Source organism: Podarcis vaucheri, assembly GCF_965113315.1.
Source record: "Podarcis vaucheri genome assembly, chromosome: Z".
In the NCBI taxonomy this organism is placed as follows: Eukaryota; Metazoa; Chordata; class Lepidosauria; order Squamata; family Lacertidae; genus Podarcis; species Podarcis vaucheri.
This window is the reverse complement of record NC_138758.1, coordinates 2,861,144-2,878,798: the sequence shown is the minus strand read 5'-3', so window position 1 is coordinate 2,878,798 and position 17,655 is coordinate 2,861,144. Positions and strand designations below refer to the sequence as shown.

Sequence of the window (17,655 nt, the reverse complement as noted above, 5' to 3'; positions counted from 1 at the left end):
CCGTAACAGGCATCACAGATAGATTAATCTAAAGCTAATCTGGAATCTCCCCCTTTGCAGTGGGACACTTATTCCCAAGCAGTTCCTCCTGTAGCCGCTGCTCCTAATTCGAGCCCAATGGTTGCCATGAATTTGATTTGAACTGATTTTATAATGAATTGATTTTAGAATGCTGTATTATTTTATTGTTGTCAGCCGCTCTGAGCCCATATCCGGCTGGGGAGGGCGGGATATAAATAAAAATTTGTTATTATTTTTATTAGCCTTGATGCTGTCCCAAGTGTGCTCATCTCAGACAGAGGTGTGCAAACAGCCCAGTGTAAAAGCAAGTGGCAAACAGGGCATTCCCCTCCAAACCCCTTTTCATTTTCATTTTTAAATTAAAATTTTCCCAGAGAGCCTCCAAAATGCATACCTGTATTCCCATGCATACAACACAACTTGTGGCACTTTGCACCTGTAAAACACACCCTTATTAAGTGATCCACAAGTTAGTATAAACCTTTGGAACTGGCTTTTGGTTTCCTGGAGAATTTGTAAATGAAATTAAGCTCCGCCATTCTCCCACAAAGGTATATTTGCGCCTTGTTCCTCTTGCCAATCTTAATTGGTTTTAATTGGTGAGCCTTAATTGGTCAATCAATTTTTCTGTAAGGGGGAATACGTCCTATTCCCATACATTCTTTAAACTGTTCTGGAATGTTACACTAAGAAAAATCCAATTAGGGTTTATCCAGCAAGTCCTGATTCCCATCTAAATGCAGACTCATCCCCCCCCCCCCACTTTTTACCATAGAGTTGTTGAAAGTATTATTATTATTATTATTATTATTATTATTATTATTATACCCTGCCCATCTGGCTGGGTTTTTCCCAGCCACTCTGGAAGGCTTCCAACAAAATACACTAAAACATCAGACATAAAGAACTTCCCAATGCAGGGCTGCCTTCAGGCATCTTCTAAAAGTCAGATATCTGACAGGAGGGTGTACCACAGGGCGGGCACCACCACCAAGAAGACCCTTTGCCTGGTTCCCTTTAATTTTGCTTCTCACAGTGAGGGAACCACCAGAAGGCCCTCGGAGTAGGACCTCAGTTTGGCTGAGTAGGACCTCAGTTTGACCTCAGTGTAACTGTAAATTCAGAAGGCATTCAGAGAGCTGCTTCCGTTGTAGGCTTTTGATTCCACATCCCTCCTTTCACATGTGTGACCAAATGCTGATTTGCACGCTTTGAAACTCCCTTGGTGGAGCAGCAGAGCAAGGTCATACAAGGGACACACACACACACACACACACACACACACACACAGAGAGAGAGAGAGAGAGAGAGAAATGAACCACCGGGTGGGTGTTTGTGTGGAAACATGCAACTCAAAGGTATCTGAGGTGGCTAGATTTTAAACACTAGTTCCTAATACAAGAGCAACCTCTATTATTATTTTTACCGCCACCATTGTTTATTAAATTTCTTACCTGCCCTTCACCAGCAGGTCACAGGGTAGATGACAGCAATTTAAAATTCAGAATTGAGAGCAGTTAAAACATTTTACATTTGCCATAATAGGGTGGGTCTTGAAAAAAACAACTCCCAGGTGTTGCAGGCCAGGGTAAAGAAGCAAGTCTTCAGCATTTGCTGAGAGCTTTATAGTGAAGGAACCAGGTGCACCCCTGTGAGAAGGGAATCCCACAACATAGGGGCTGCCGCAGAGAATGTGGGGTATGCCACACCCAGACCCACCCACATGCCCAAACATCTCAGGGAGATGGAACTACTAAGAGGCAGTTCTTTCCCATTGCACCTTTTGCGTTGCTTGCCAGACCCTTTTCTCATCGTCCAAAACATCTGGAGGGCACCAGCTCAAGGAAGGCTAGGGTGGAAAAGCAGTGCCTGGTCTGATTTAGTGCAGCTCCTTCTTTGAATTGCAGTAACTCTTTTGTTTTTGCTCTTCCAGGATTCCTCGTCACTATGCTCGCAAAAGGGTGGCGTGATAAAACAAGGCTGGTTGTACAAGGCCAATGTCAACAGCACTATTACGGTCACCATGAAGGTGAGAGGTGTTGTATGTGCTTGCACCTTGCACAAGAGTCTGATTTTCATTTTTCTGGGGAAACAGTTTCAAAGGACCCAGGCATGTAAGTTTGGGGGTTCTATCAGTGGTTTAGTGGCACGGGGTCAAGGGGTGTGTGGGTGTGAAAGACTTGCTCCTGTTTCTGCAGCAGATACCCCTTCCACAGCACCCAGCACCCTAGAGCTGCCCAACCAACAGGAAGGTGGAGCTTTTAAACCCCCAAGGAAAAGGTCTTCTTGCCCTTTGGAGCCAGTGAAGAGTGAGAGGAAGTGAATCAACCCTCTGAGGACTGGCTCCTAGGTTCACTCTGTAAAAGGGGCATGGGAAGAACACTGGTGGGGGAGGTTTTCACTTATTTGTTTGCAATATTTATATCTCGCTCTTCATTGAACGAAGTAATAAAAGCAGAAAGAGGAACGCACGCACGCACGCGCACACACACACACATGCATTATGAAATTATATAAACAGGAGGACCAATAAACAGCAATTCCATCAGCAGGCATACAAGCATAATTACGAAGCAAAAACCAGTATTTCCAATTTAATGAAATACCTGGATAAAAACAATCAAAACATTCAAGCAAATTGAACAACCAACGATTTTATCAGCAGTTCACCACCCCCTACTTGACTTATGGCAGCCCAGCCCCTCCCTCCCTCTCTCTCTCACACAAAGAGGGCCCCACTTTGTGCCAACAGATGCTCACTCTGTGGCTCTTGAGTAACTTAACACCTTTCAGCCCCAGACCATCCATGTGCTCACCTTGAGTGGTATTAATTGTCGTCGTCAAGCACCTGCAGCAAAAATCCCTCCCATGCCTTATCCACAGTAGCATCAGGACAAAACACATAATGGAAAAAAGGGGTGGCAGTAGAGCACAGCAGACTCTCCTTTTCCCAGTTCTGAGGAAACTCGTAGGCACCAAGATCAGTGGGGTTGCCAGGCAGTGGGGAACATGTGGGATTTGCTGGCCTCCCCCATCTCTCATCCACTGCTCTGCATGTAATGAACAGCATCCTGGAAACCATATTTCCAGAGGTATGCGTCAGAGGTTACCAGCATGACATCCTTGAGGTTTTCTTCTGGTGCCCATGAACCACTGAAACCCTCTACCACCCACCACCCCTTTGATCAGGAGGTGTTGAGGGGCAGTACTTTCCCTCCCCCCAAAATAGGTGCCCGAACTCACCATGAAGTAGTTACATTAAGTCACCGGGCTAATCGGGGCAGCCCTGAACAGATGCCACTTTGACAACACCCACATTTACTGCCTACAGAGATGTTAAAACCTACATCAGGCTTTTCTGTTTCCCCCGGGACTTTTCGGACTTGAGTTCAACTAAGTTAAAAAGTAACTTTTGGTTAAGAAAAGAAAGGAGAAAAGAAGAAATTAAAGGGGGAACAGAGAAGCTCCGTGAGCAAAAGAGACCCAGTAACAACTGTAATTGAGGCTACAGGAGAATAGAGAGGATTATTGATTACACCTCAGTGAAGAAGCTATTAAGTTAGGAAGAAACTCCGGCGCCATATTAACTGGAGGACTAGAAGGACTTCCGACGCCATTCCAGACTACTTTAAAACATACTTTTTTCTTTTTGTTCGTTTATATATATATATATTAAAAAGTAAACTATTTGGAGGCTCCACGGACTCCCCCCCCCCTGCTTAAAACTCTGCTAAGGAATGTTTAATCAGTGGAACTGAATTTATAAAACAAACTAAAATGAACAGTTGGAAAAAGGCAGTGTGAAAGCTCACTTAAAGACTCTCTTTCCCTAAGGTGGAAGAACCACCCTCTTTGTGATTTAGGTTGGAAGAACTATCCACTCAGTTTGGTTTGATTCAAACCAAACACTAATTTGAAAATTAGGTGGAGGGGACTTAGGTTTGATGAAAATACTAAGGAGACAACTACGTAAGTGAGACATCTCCCCCACTACTGAACTACAATTTTGGGACTAGTATTAATATTAACTTAAAAACTATATTGGAAGCTGAACTACTCCTCAAATCTAGGTACTGTCTTTTGGACTACTCTGAAATATAAAGTACAGTTCTACCTGTCTAACGCTTTGGGTGGATTTAGCCCGAATAGGGGCAAGAAGAGTATCCAGACCAGCCTGAACTGGATTAGCCCAGACTGGGGCAAGAAGAACGCGGATTAATAACTACCCCCCTCCCGCATATGAGCAGGGGAAGCGACAATATCTAGGACATTGAGAGGAAATCTTAAGGAAACTGTGTTTTTTGTAATTTGTTGTTTTTCTCGCTATACCTTTCCCCCTCCCCTTATATAGGAGATATTCTTTGTCTTTGGGGGGTTAATCTAATAGTGTTTGAGAGTACTTAACAGTGACTCAAACCCAAAATACACAGTGTGCACACAGTATATATTAGACATAGAGATACAGAGGAACATGTCGCATACACAGAAAAAAGGGACAGAAGGGGGGACACCAACAGACAGGAGAGCTTCAAAGCAGGAAATGGAATTTAGAACAGAAATATTGAAGATGTTTGCAGAGATAAAACAAAGTGAAAAGAATCTGGAGACAAAGTTAGAACAGGTAGACAACAAAATAGGGAAAATGGATAAAAAGATCGAGGAGACAGTCAGTGAACTGAAAGGACAGATTAAGGAGGTTTCTAGGAGAATGGATGAGGGATTTAAGAAGACAAAGCAGGAAATGAAAGAGATGAAGCGAGAAGAGGAGAAGATGAGAAATGAGATTGCAGATCTGAATAAAATACAAGAGGAAATAAAAGACTCTATCGCAATGAACGAACTGAAACAGAGAGAAGTTAATTTAAGGTTGAGACAAGTACCGGAAATGCAAAACGAAAATATAAGAGAAAGATTAATAAAGGAAATTGCGCAGTGGATGGAGACATCAGAAGAAGAAATGGCAAAGACAATACATAATGCATATAGAATCAAAATTAGATCAAGTAGGGTAAAGAAATTCCCAGGGGATTGCTTAATTACTTTTAAAGATAGAGAGATGAGAAACTTGATTCTGCAAAGGAACAGAGAGAAAAGACTTTATATTGATGGGAATTATATAATTATATTTAAAGATATTCCAATCAGGTTGTTGAAACGAAGAGAAGCCTACAAGCCACTGGTACAACTACTTAAAAAAAACAAAATTGATTTCAGATGGGAATTTCCGGAAGGTGTCTCATTCTTTTATAAAGGAGTAAAAAGAAGATTGCTAAGTCCTGAGGAAATCGGAAAATTCACAAGAAGATACAAAGAACTACAACAAGGGGAGGAAGAGAGTAAAGGAGCAGAAGGAGGAATAAGAAGGAGGGAAGAATTTGAATTAGGTGAAGAAGAAGAACAGACTGAAAGAGAGTCGGAAGAGGAGGGGGAAGAAGAAGAAGGAGAAGAGACAGAAAGGTTTTAAGCCTAAACTCTTAAATCTAGATAGTGACAAGGAGAATGACGTTAAAATTATGGAACTGGAACATCAATGGAATGAATGATAAGAAGAAACGGAATGGAATTGGACATATTTTAAAGAAGAAGAATCTGGACATTATATGCCTTCAAGAAACGCACGTGGCCAAAAAACATAGGAAAATCCTCATTAACAAAAGGTTAGGGAATGAATTTATATCTTCGGACAAAAAGAAAAAAAGAGGTGTTGTCCTATATATTAAAAACAAAATTGAATCCCGTCAATTATTTAAAGATGAAGAAGGGAGAATAATAGCAGCCCAAATTAAATGGCAAGGCGAAGAATTGATAATTATCGGAATTTATGCTCCAAATGGGAATAAGACAGAATTTTTTAGACTATTGGAAGAAAAACTTTTTGAATACTTGGATAAAAAAATTATAATAATGGGAGATATGAATGGTGTGGTATCAACAGAAATGGATAGATTAAGGAAAGCAAAGAGTAAAGAAGGGAGGTTGCCTAAGACTTTTTTTACGATGATTAAGAACTGTAACCTAATCGATATCTGGAGATTCAGGCACCCTTTAGAAAAACAATTTACGCACCACTCGGAACCAAACCAATCAATGTCAAGAATAGACCAAATATGGGTCTCGAGTGAACTCATACCAAGGATTCAAGATGTCGAAATACAGGCTAAAGTTATCTCAGACCACAATCCGATTAAGATGGAGTTAAAAGGAGTTGAAGAGCGAACTTTCAGATGGAGACTGAATGATAACTTATGGGCCGACCAAAAATTTGCTGAAAAAATACAGAAAAAACTGGTAGAATACTTTCAGGATAACTTAGATAAAGGGACAAAACTGAGTACTGTATGGGATGCAAGTAAGGCAGTGGTGAGGGGCCTATGTATCCAGCAAGAAGCATGGAAAAGAAAGAATAAAGAAAAAAAGACAAGAGAGATTTTGAGACAGATTACGGACAACGAACAAAAGCTGATTAAAAAACCTAATAATGAGAAGATAAAGCAGGAAATAAAGGCTCTACAAACCCAATTTGCTATGTTAATAAATAATGAGGTCGAATGGAATATAAAAAGGTTAAGACAAAAAAATTTCGAGTTTGCAAATAAATCTGGAAAATGGCTCGCTTGGCAGGTAAAAAGAAGAAAAGAACAAAAACTAATTAACAAAATCGAATTAAATGGAGAAGAAATTACCGACCCAAAAGAAATCAGGAAAGGGTTTGTGGACTATTATAAACAACTATACAGGAAAAGTGAAAGGAACAACAAAGAAAAGAAAGATATCTGGAAGGAAAGATGTTGAGGAAGATTCCGATAGATCAAAAAGAACAACTAAATGCCCTAATATGTAGAGAAGAAGTAGAAGAAGTGATAAAAGCATTAAAAAGAGGGAAGGCACCGGGCCCTGATGGGTTTACATCAAGTTATTACAAAGAAATGAAAGACACGTTGATAACCCCGCTGACTGAAGTAATGAATAATATATTAAAAGAAAGGGATATTCCAGATACATGGAAAGAGGCGTTTATTACAATAATTCCAAAACAAGATTCGGACCCAACCCAAATTAAGAACTACAGACCCATTTCTTTATTAAATACAGATTATAAGATCTTCGCTGGTGTTTTAGCTAAAAGAATAAAAAAGATACTATCAAAAATCATACATAAAGACCAAGCTGGGTTTCTGCCGGGAAGACAAATAAGTGATAATACAAGAAATATAGTTAACATCATTGAGTTCTTATCCAGTAGGTGCGACAAACCAGCATGTCTAATTTTTGTAGACGCGGAGAAAGCGTTCGATAATGTGGTCTGGGACTTTATGATGAAAAACTTAGAGGTGATGGAGGTGGGCCAGGAATTTTTGAATGGCATAAGGGCAATCTACACAGAGCAAAAAGCAAGTCTGATAGTCAATAATGTTATATCTGAAGATATCAAAATAGCTAAGGGAACAAGACAGGGGTGCCCACTCTCGCCACTGTTATTTATAGTGATTCTGGAAACCCTATTAAATGCAATAAGACAAAACAAACAAATTAAAGGGGTGACTTTAGGTAACAATGAATATAAAGTCAAAGCTTACGCAGATGATGTGGTCCTGACAGTGGAAGAGCCGATAGAAAGTATAAAGGAGATTCTGGATGAGATGGGAAAATTTGGTAATATAGCGGGATTTAAATTGAACAAAGGGAAAACAAAAATGATTGTTAAAAATTTGGATCAGGATAAGACTGAATTATTGCAGCAAAGAACAGGGATTGAGGTAGTTAGAAAGGTTAAGTACTTGGGAATATGGCTCTCTGGAAAGAATATTGATCTATATCAAAATAATTACACCCCAGTTTGGAACAGAATAAAAAAAGATCTGGAGACCTGGGCCAGAATGAAATTATCATTCTGGGGGCGAATATCAATGGTTAAGATGATGGTGCTCCCTAAGTTGTTATTTTTGTTTCAAACTATACCCATAATAAAAGGTACAAAAGATTTTAGAGATTGGCAAAAGACGATCTCAAGATATGTCTGGGAAGGGAAGAAGCCCAGAATTAAATTTAAATTACTGACAGAAAGAAAAGAAAGAGGTGGCTTCTCCCTACCAGACATGAGACTGTATTACGAGGCAGCATGTTTGTGCTGGTTGAAAGAGTGGGTAAAGTTGGAAAATAAAGAACTTCTAGATTTGGAAGGATATAATAACAGATTTGGGTGGCACGCGTACCTATGGTGCGATAAAAAGAGGGCTCACAAGGGGTTTAGCGATCACGTTTTCAGAGGTGCGTTAATAGAGGTCTGGGATAGATACAAAAACATACTAGAACCAAAAACCCCCCACTGGTTATCCCCGTTAGAGATAATGGGGGTAAAGAAAATCAATATGAGAGGAAAGTGGGGAAAATACGACGAAATGGTGACTAATGAAGGAGGAAAGTGGAAAATAAAACCATACGACCAAGTTAAAGGGTTTACATACGATTGGCTGCACTATTTCCAGATTAATGAAATGTTCAAAAAAGAGGTGAAGGAAAGGGGTTATGAGGAAAAAGAATCTAGATACCAAAAAGAGATAATAAACAATGAACATAAAAATCTGTCAAAAATGTATAAAATACTGCTGGAATGGAATACGAAGGACGAAGAAGTGAGATCAGTGATGGTTCAGTGGGCGAGGGACTTTGGGTACAGTATCCAATTGGAAGATTGGAATAGGTTATGGAAGGTGAATATAAAATTTACGGCGTGTACCTTACTGAAAGAAAACATGATGAAGATGCTTTACAGGTGGTATATGACACCAGTGAAGCTGGCAAAGATGTATAAGGTAGACAATAAATGTTGGAAGTGTGGACAGAAAGAAGGGACATTCTATCATCAATGGTGGGAATGCAAAAAAATTAAAAGGTTTTGGGAGGAGATTTACAACGAAATGAAAAAAATGCTGAGATACACCTTCGCCAAAAAACCAGAAATCTTCCTATTGGGTATGGTAAGAAAGGATATTGAAAGGAAAGATCGCAAACTTTTCCAGTATGCGGTAACGGCTGCTAGAATTGTGTTAGCCCAGAGATGGAAGCAGGAGGAAATCCCAACTGTGGAAGAGTGGAGAGAAAAACTGACAGAATATGTAGAACTTGACAGGTTAACAGGGAAAATTAGATATATCAAAGACCAAAAGTTTATTCAAGACTGGGAGAAATTTGTGGGCTATCTGGAAAATAACTGTGATGTAAATACAACGCTAGTGGGTTTTAAAGAGGCACTGTAAAGACCCAATAAGTATTGTCTATTAGAAATAATGAAAGAAAGGAGGAAAAATGGCAATATGTAAGAATGGAATGTGTAAGAAAGGATAACTACGAATGATTGTCAGTAACGTTGAAGGAAGTCAAAAATGGATAAGAATGTTGTAATATGGATAAAATGTATAATCGGTTGAAAACCAATAAAATTTTAAAATGCAAAAAAACAAAAAACAAAAAAACCTACATCAGGCTGCCTCCCCACCTTGTTTGGGGGTCACCCCTAGTCCTGGTGCAGGTCAGGTAAATGCACCCCCATCTCCCTTGTTCTCTTAGATCCTGGTGGATGGTGGCCAGGGCAGCTCAGAAAAGCCATTGCTCAAACATGCCTGTGCAACGGAAGGCCTGGTTAGAAAGCTTAAAGCCCGCCACTGCTAAACAGGAGATGGATTGGAGAAAGGGGAATACGAATTGGCCCCGTTCCCGTAGCTTGACCAACTATGGCTAGGAGCAAGGCAGAGTCATAGATCTTTATAAAAGGGTAGACTCACACACACTGGCCAGCTTCTGTTTTGACTTGAAATGTTCATTTGGGCTTCTCAGAAGTACACAAAGGCAAGGCGCAGGTACGGGGAGCATTTGCCTGTAATGGCACCAACCTGAGGGGTGCTGGAACTGTGCTTTGGTGCTCCCCAGCTGAAAAACAGCACGGGTGCTAGTGATGAGGGCATACCTTTTTCTCCCTATAGCTGAAGGAGAAAGTTGGAAGGGTGAAGCTCTTTCCTGCTTCCTCTTTCAGCTCTATGTGTTTTTTGAGGCACAGATTGATTCTCCTGGCTCTGACCAAATTGCTTGAAAAAGTGTTCTCATGCTCTTTCTGTGGAGCAGGGGAGTTGGTCTGGCAGGGGCAGAGCGGTGTGTTACACCCACAGTACGAGCTCAAGAACCGAACTGTGCACACAGGCCTGGAAGGCAGGAGATCTGTGACTAACATCGGGCTCGGCTCTTGAATCTTTGGACTGCAGGCACAATGGTCCTGTCAAGTGGCAGGTGTTCCATTCAACCTCCCTAGTTAGTAGCACTTTCATAGAATCATAGAATCATAGAGTTGGAAGAGACCACAAGGGCCATCGAGTCCAACCCCCTGCCAAGCAGGAAACACCATCAGAGCACTCCTGACATATGGTTGTCAAGCCTCTGCTTAAAGACCTCCAAAGGAGGAGACTCCACCACACTCCTTGGCAGCAAATTCCACTGTCGAACTTTGCTGCAGAGCTGCTGAGGTTGCTAATTTAAAAAATAAAATAAAACCAATGTAGTCACTTCCAGCCATCAGCAAATGAAGCTGCAGGTTTGGCTAGCAAGCAATTGCCTACTAGGAGAACTGCACAACCTCTTCCAGTTTTAGCACTCCTCTCCAAGTCCTGAGCCATCCAGCACAGTATTTTTCCATTTAGGAAGTGGATGGCGCTCACCCCCCCCACCTTGCAGCTCTTGTAAAGAGACACCCGCCTGATCCTGAAGGGGGTGTCTTGCTTCCATGGGTGGCATGGAACTCCAGTGGCCCCACGCCAGTGATGGGTGGGACCAGAATCAAAACCGGAATGCGTAATACATATATTTTACTTCTGTACATTATGCTAGTTTCTACACACTCAACAAGCCTCTGCCCTCCATCCCAGCAAGTGGAAGGAATTGTGAGAGTTCAAGGCTGGATAGGTTTGAAGGGCTGCATTAGACACCCTCCCCCCAGCTCTAAGGTGTGTCCCATCCAACTATAGAGAGACATGGCACCCAAACTCTCCTTCTGGTGCTGAGGCCTGTGATGCCACAGGAAAGTTGCAGATTGTCAGTGCTGGAGAACAAATTTCAGCATGCAGACTTCATGGCCAGTGCAAAGCTGTTGCCCAGTAGCAGGAAATGCAAGAGCTGGTTTAAGTGTCAGGACTGCCCCTGCCTTCCAAAGCTAAGCAGCAGATCAAAGCTCTCAAGTCTGTGTTGATCATTAAAACAAGGGGTGCTGGTAGGGAAACAGCAGCTCAGCTTTACAGGATCTGTTGTGATTGCGACAATAGTGCTAAAGAAATTGATCTTGCACTGTGCCAGAGAAGCAGAAATATAATTTCTTGGTTCTTCTCCCCCCCCTTCTTTTGCAACGTTGAGCAGGTGTTCAAGAGAAGGTACTTCTACCTGACACAACTTTCTGATGGCTCCTACATCCTAAACTCCTACAAGGATGAAAAGGTCTCCAAGGAATCCAAAGGCTGCATCTTCCTGGATTCATGCATTGATGTCGTGCAGGTAAACGCTTGCAAAGCATGGGGAAGTGTTCCAACCTGTGAATCCTCCCCACACACAGTTTTGAGTGGTACAGGCCAAATAAAGGTTGACCACCTCAGTGGAAACCACAGTCCAGAAAAGGGGAGCCTTTTGCCCTCCATTCGCCAGTCAGCATGGCCAGTGGTCAGGGCTAGGGATGGAAGGATCTGTCAGTGGCTGTTCTCTTCATTTCTCATTTTTTCCTGTCTTAAGTTGCCCAGGTTTCTGTAGCAATTTGCATTTAAAAAGAAGCACCTCATGAATGTTTTTCAGCATTTCTCTAGATCAACACATTTTTGTCAGCAGTTTTGATTAATGTACCCATTTATGCAAGTGGTTTCTACAATGTATTTTTGTATGCTATTTTCACTGCTATATTCATTTTTTATACACATCTTCCCCACCAATATATGGGCATTTTTGTAAATGTTGTTTGGTGCAATAACTGTAAGATTCAGATAAGTGTGAACTGCAAAGGTAGGCTGTACTTCCGTTCCCATACAGTTCCTGAAAGTGCAGTTTTGATAAATTCGACTTCAAATGCAAACTGAATCGAACTTCTACCCGCTTCCATAGTCAAGACTGACAGCAGCTGTAACCCGGCTCCCAATCTGGGCTCTGGAAGGTGCTTCTAATTAAACAGCCACCTACCTATGGACAGTCTCTATCCCTCCCATAGACAGCAAAAGGAGTTCAGCACCTCCTACTGACCTAAAAGCACACTAAGTTCTGCCCATCTTCTGGCAGTGCCCCAAAATGCGGCGCCACGCTTTTGAGCTCAAGATGCTGGACAAGTACAGCCACTACTTGGCAGCTGAAAGCGAGCCGGAGATGGAGGAGTGGCTGGTCACCTTGAGGAAGATCATCCAAGTCAACGCGGAGATCCTGGTGCAAGAGAAGAAGGAGGCTGTGGAATCCATTCCAGGTTTGTTGGTGATAGAGATGGCGCCTACGCGCAGTGGGGTGGGGGAGAGCCTCGGACCTGGTGGGCAAATGTGGCCCTTGGGGCCTCCCTGCCTGACGCTTGTGACCACCCAGAGGTTGCACCCTTCACTGGCCCTGTAGCTCAGTCTGTAGAGCATGAGACTCGTAATTTCATGGTCATGATTTTAAACCCCACGTCCAGCAAAATATTCCTGCATTTGCAAGGATTGGACTAGATGGCTGTCATGGTCCCTTCCTATTCTATGATTCTTTCCTGCTTGGCGGGTGCAGGACAGAGGGGTGTGTAGAAGCATAGAACTGTAGAGTTGCGAGGAACACCCCAAGGGCCGTCTAGTTTTGCAAAGCAGGAAACTTGCCTACTGTGCAAATGTAAAAATTACATTTGTTGCCCCGCCCACCTTTGCTTCTGGCCATGGCCACCACCAGCTAGTTGCCCCCTAGAAAGTTAGTTACTCTTCTTATTCTGAAGAAACCTCTCCCTCCCTTCTTTGAGGTATTTTCCCAGAGTTGTTGGTTTTTTTTAATGGGATTCTGATACATAGCTGATTTCCCTATAGTTTGCAAAAGCTGTGACTTTAGTCTGTGCCAGGCTCGCAGCTGTTTCCTCTGCCGAGTGCCATTTGGCCTTTAAGTCAATGGTTATTGGGAGGTATTTTACTTTCTGAAGATAGATGGAGGCATGCTTTAGGAAGAGAAAGCTTTGCTTTCGCTTTCGTCTCTTGGAGAGAGCTCACTGCCTTCTCTCTACCCACCCATCCCTTCCGCAGCAGCTATCCTTATCAACAAATCTTGGGGGAGAACATCTGCCCTACATGCAGAAGGTCTAAAGTTAAATTCCCAGCATCTCCAGGTATGGTTGGGAGAGGCTTCCTGTCAGAAACCCTGAAGAGCTTCTGCCAGTCAGTGCAGACTGAGCTAGGTAGACCCAATGGTTGAGTATAAGGCAGTTTTCCATGTCTGCCTTGCTCCCTCCCCACAATAAATCCAAGTGCCCTATATACATTAAGGCAATCAACTCTTCATTCATGCCTTGTGCCGAGGAAGTAGAGGACTCACATTTTAAAATGGTGACTGTTTTATTGTAAGCAGCTTCATGATGGCACAGGTACAAGCCCATAAGGGCTGTGCGCAATCAACTTTTGCTGCACATGAGCAGAACAAGTTCCCCTGCCATCCCTCATTTCAGCCCAGGAGACAAGTCAGCTGCCTGTGATGAGAATGTGCTGGGAACATCTCAAGAGCACAGGAAATAATATTTTGATGTATGACTGTGCTCACCCAGTGTTGAACAATTTGTTGTATCCTGGCAAGGCAGGGGTTTCCATAGCTTCTAATTAGAGAAAATATGCTTAATATGGCTCTACTTCCTTCTGTGAGACTAGATGTGCCTCTGAGCTACTCCTGCAGCCCATGTCATCGGGGCCATCTCTCCCATTTCCCTTTGTCAAGTGTTCCTCTGCTTGCCAAACCAGTTCCCATCAATTTTTGTCAATTACCAAGGTATAATACAAGCAATCAAGATAGGTATGCCATGTAATTATAGACTCGGCCAAAGAGCCTTGGATCTAAAGACACACACACACACACACAGAGAGAGAGAGAGAGAGAGAGAGAGAGAGAGTCCTTAGAAGTCTGCCCTTGTAAAACAAAATTTAAAAGCTCCTTGTGTCATGCAAAGATTGTAAAATGCATGCCCTCCCCTCTTCCTGCCTGGTTCTGCATTGCACAACCAGCTGTGCACTCTTTTCTGCACTCAAAACAACTCCTTGAGCAGAGATGAGCACCGCTGACAGATGAGCGGAGGTGGTGTCTCCATAACCTGAGCATTTTATGTACAAGAGAGATTTCCTGGAACATGACCTCTCTTCTTGGATCAGAATCCCTTGGCTGGGTTCCAATCGCCCCCGTCCAATTTCCCAGCGGAGCCCCCATGGGAATGGCTGCACGTGAGTGGGCTGGCCGGGCGCCTTTGCTGTCACTTGCAACATCTGCTTTTCGTGACTTTACAGATGATGAGTTGAGCAGCCAAGGAAAGTCAGAGAACATCCTGGAGAGCTTGGAGAGGAGCATGCACCCAGAGCTGATGAAGGTAGTCTTGGCGTCTGCATTATCTGCAAATCACGGGGAAAGGGAGAAAACAGGGGCAGGCAAGCTTTGCAGCACCCCTGGCCCATAGCAGGAAAAAGCATATGAAAATACACAAAACACACACACACACACACACACATATATATATATATAATTTATTTATACCCCGCCCCCCCAGCCAAGACTGGGCTCAGGGCGGCTAACAGCAGGTATAAAAACAATTGATTAAATACAACTTAAAAACAAGATTAAAATACAACATTAAAATGCAGCCTCGTTTCAGTAGAAGCTCAAATAAAAAACTTTTTTGGGGATGAAAACGTCAAGTCTTCATCAAGGCTGACTATCCAGACTGGTCCTATATGGGCCAGAAAAAAGCCAGGGAAGTCCCCAAATAGGAGTTCCATCACAGAAGGAGAAAGGAAATAGGAAAGAGGGGAAGGGGATCAAATTGATTCCAAGACAAAGGCCAGGCGGAACAACTCTGTTTTACAGGCCCTGCGGAAAGAAATCAGATCCCGCAGGGCCCTGGTCTCATGAGACAGAGCGATCCACCAGGCCGGAGCCAGTGTTGAAAAGGCCCTGGCTCTGGTTGAGGCTAATCTAACTTCCTTAGGGCCCGGGTGCACTAGGGTGTTGCTATATATGGACCTTAAGGTCCTCTGTGGGGCATACCGGGAGAGGCGGTCCCGTAGGTACGCCGTGAAGGGCTTTAAAGGTCAAAAGCAGCACATTAAATCTGACCCTGTATTCTACCGGGAGCCAGTGCAGTTTGAAAAGCACTGGGTGAATATGCTCCCATGGCAGAGACCCCGTGAGGAGCCATGCTGCAGCATTCTGCACCTGCTGGAGTTTCTGGGACAGCTTCAAGGGCAGCCCCGCATAGAGCGAATTACAGTAGTCAAGCCTGGAGGTGACCATTGCATGGATCATTGTGGCCAGGTTGGGGCGGGAAAGGTACACAAGGGTAGCAAAATGCCTCAACAGCCAGCAGACAAATCATTCATAAAAAGTATTGTGGAATTAAATACAATGTGTTGCTCTGAATTTCTCAGACCCAGGCAACTCCAATCACCTGCATGTTTTTCCCACCCAGAAAATGAGAAGCAACTCTGTTCTGTCTCTCTACTGTTCACCAAAAGCCACCTCTGGATGGTGACACTTTCTCTCCTGATGGAGACCCTGTCCTTCCTCTGACCTTTCTGCTGATGCATGTCTTTTCTGTTTCAGTATGGAAGGGAAACTGAGCAGCTGAACAAGCTCAGCCGGCATGATGGGAGACAGAACCTCTTCTCCTTTGATCCAGAAGTTCAGGTAACCCCTTCAGCAGCTGTGACAGCACCTTGCAGGAGGCCCCGAGATGTTTCGCTCAGTGGAAAATTGCACCTCCTGTCTGTCGTGTGTCTTGAAAAGCCTTTGGTTCTTCTCCAGTGGGAGGAATTAAAATGTACTCCCAGGGATAGCTACCTTCCTCCCGGCTCTCACATTCACAGAATTGCTGCCTTCATTTATTTTAATGAAATCAATTTACAGTGCAATCCATTGCATGTTTACTTTGAAGGAAGTCATGCTGCTTCCTGAGGAACTTACTCCCTAGTGAGTTTGTACGTAATAGTCGTGATTAGGGATACTGGAGAAATTCACTCCTCATTTTGAGACAGACATGGGTAACTTCTCAAAATGCGGCCATCTTTCAGGAATCGACCTTCTCCTAAATGGTTTGAGAAAGTTGTGAGCAAAATGCAAATACAATATTCTTCTTTCCTTAGAGGTTAGATTTCTCTGGAATTGAACTGGACGTGAAACCTTTCGAGGAGAAATGCAGCCGCCGTTTCCTGGTGACCTGCCACACCCTGACCTTCAACCTTCTTGCCCACCTGAGTGACCAATCCGAGGGCCCGCTCACAAACGTACGCATAGGCTGTCATCCTCCAGGGATCAAGTGCTTTTATACATTGTCGGAGAACCTGCAGAAATTATCTGCTGAAGTCTTCCATGTAGTCAGCTATATTAATTTCAACCAGGGGTTGTTAAACTGTGGCCCTTACACATCTCCATCTCCCTCCAGACCCAGGCAGCATGGCCGACAGTCAGGAATGATGGGTGTTGTAGTCCATGGGTGTTGCACGAGATGAGCCTTTTCCCCTTCTTATGCTCTTTCTTCCATTGCTAACCCCCAACCTCCAAAGGCACCCAGAAAATAGCCTCAGTCCCTCAATTTAATCGACAACTTTGTATAGGAGATGGCAGTTCTTTAGAAGTTGTAGATGCATAAATAACGTAAATAAACGTAAATAAATGTGGCTGTTTCTTTTCCAATATCCAGGTGGAGCCATTCTTTCTCAGCCTTGCCCTGTTTGATTTGAAAAGCTGTTGCAAGATTTCAGCTGATTTCCATGTGGACCTGAACCCCTTGCCTGTACGGGAGATGCTGCCCAATGCTTCTGCCCAGGACTCCAAGAACAACAGTGCTAGCAGCCACTTTCTTCATGGAATACCTGAATCCTGCTTGTGCTATGTAAAGCAAGTAAGGAACTCACTGTTTTATGCATGTCAGAGGATGGATAAAAACAATCTGGCTATGAACAAATGCACACTGGATCTTCAGGATGGTGATGCTGAACTTTTTAGGGCTGGGCTGGTTTCAGCAAGGGGGGTGGGCACCTCCCGACACCAGATTGGCCTCCAGGAAGGTGGATGTGTGTTCATTCCTGGCTACTTTATGGGAGAAAAGTTTGGTGTAATGCACAACCTAAATTGTTGTTGTTGTTAATATGCTGTCTGTCTGACTGGGTTGCCCCAGCCACTCTGGGCGGCTTCCAATAAATTAAATCATAGTAAAAACTTCCCCAAAGAGGGCCGCCTGCCTTCAGATGTCTTCTGAAAGTCAGATAGTTGATTATTTCCTTGACATTTGACTGGAGGGCCTTGCACATTGCAGGCACCACCACTGAGAACTGAATACCACCATTGACCACAATTCCCTGGTCAAATAGAGAAGTGTTGCTGTGTCTTTTCAGGCAATCATATAACCAGCCTCCTTTTTTTCTG

General features: G+C 43.3%; 1 protein-coding gene across 3 annotated transcripts in view; it reads left to right on the top strand.

Moving 5' to 3' along the window:
• Nucleotides 1-17,655, top strand: part of DOCK11 (dedicator of cytokinesis 11) — a 175,787-nt gene that overhangs the window by 20,669 nt on the left and 137,463 nt on the right. For all 3 annotated transcript variants that reach the window (XM_082207379.1, XM_082207381.1, XM_082207380.1), the window contains exons 6-12: nucleotides 1,955-2,050; nucleotides 11,419-11,553; nucleotides 12,319-12,496; nucleotides 14,526-14,605; nucleotides 15,835-15,918; nucleotides 16,374-16,514; nucleotides 16,931-17,131. In XM_082207379.1, coding sequence (XP_082063505.1) covers nucleotides 1,955-2,050; nucleotides 11,419-11,553; nucleotides 12,319-12,496; nucleotides 14,526-14,605; nucleotides 15,835-15,918; nucleotides 16,374-16,514; nucleotides 16,931-17,131 — 915 coding nt within the window. The remainder of the gene's footprint in view (nucleotides 1-1,954; nucleotides 2,051-11,418; nucleotides 11,554-12,318; nucleotides 12,497-14,525; nucleotides 14,606-15,834; nucleotides 15,919-16,373; nucleotides 16,515-16,930; nucleotides 17,132-17,655) is intronic.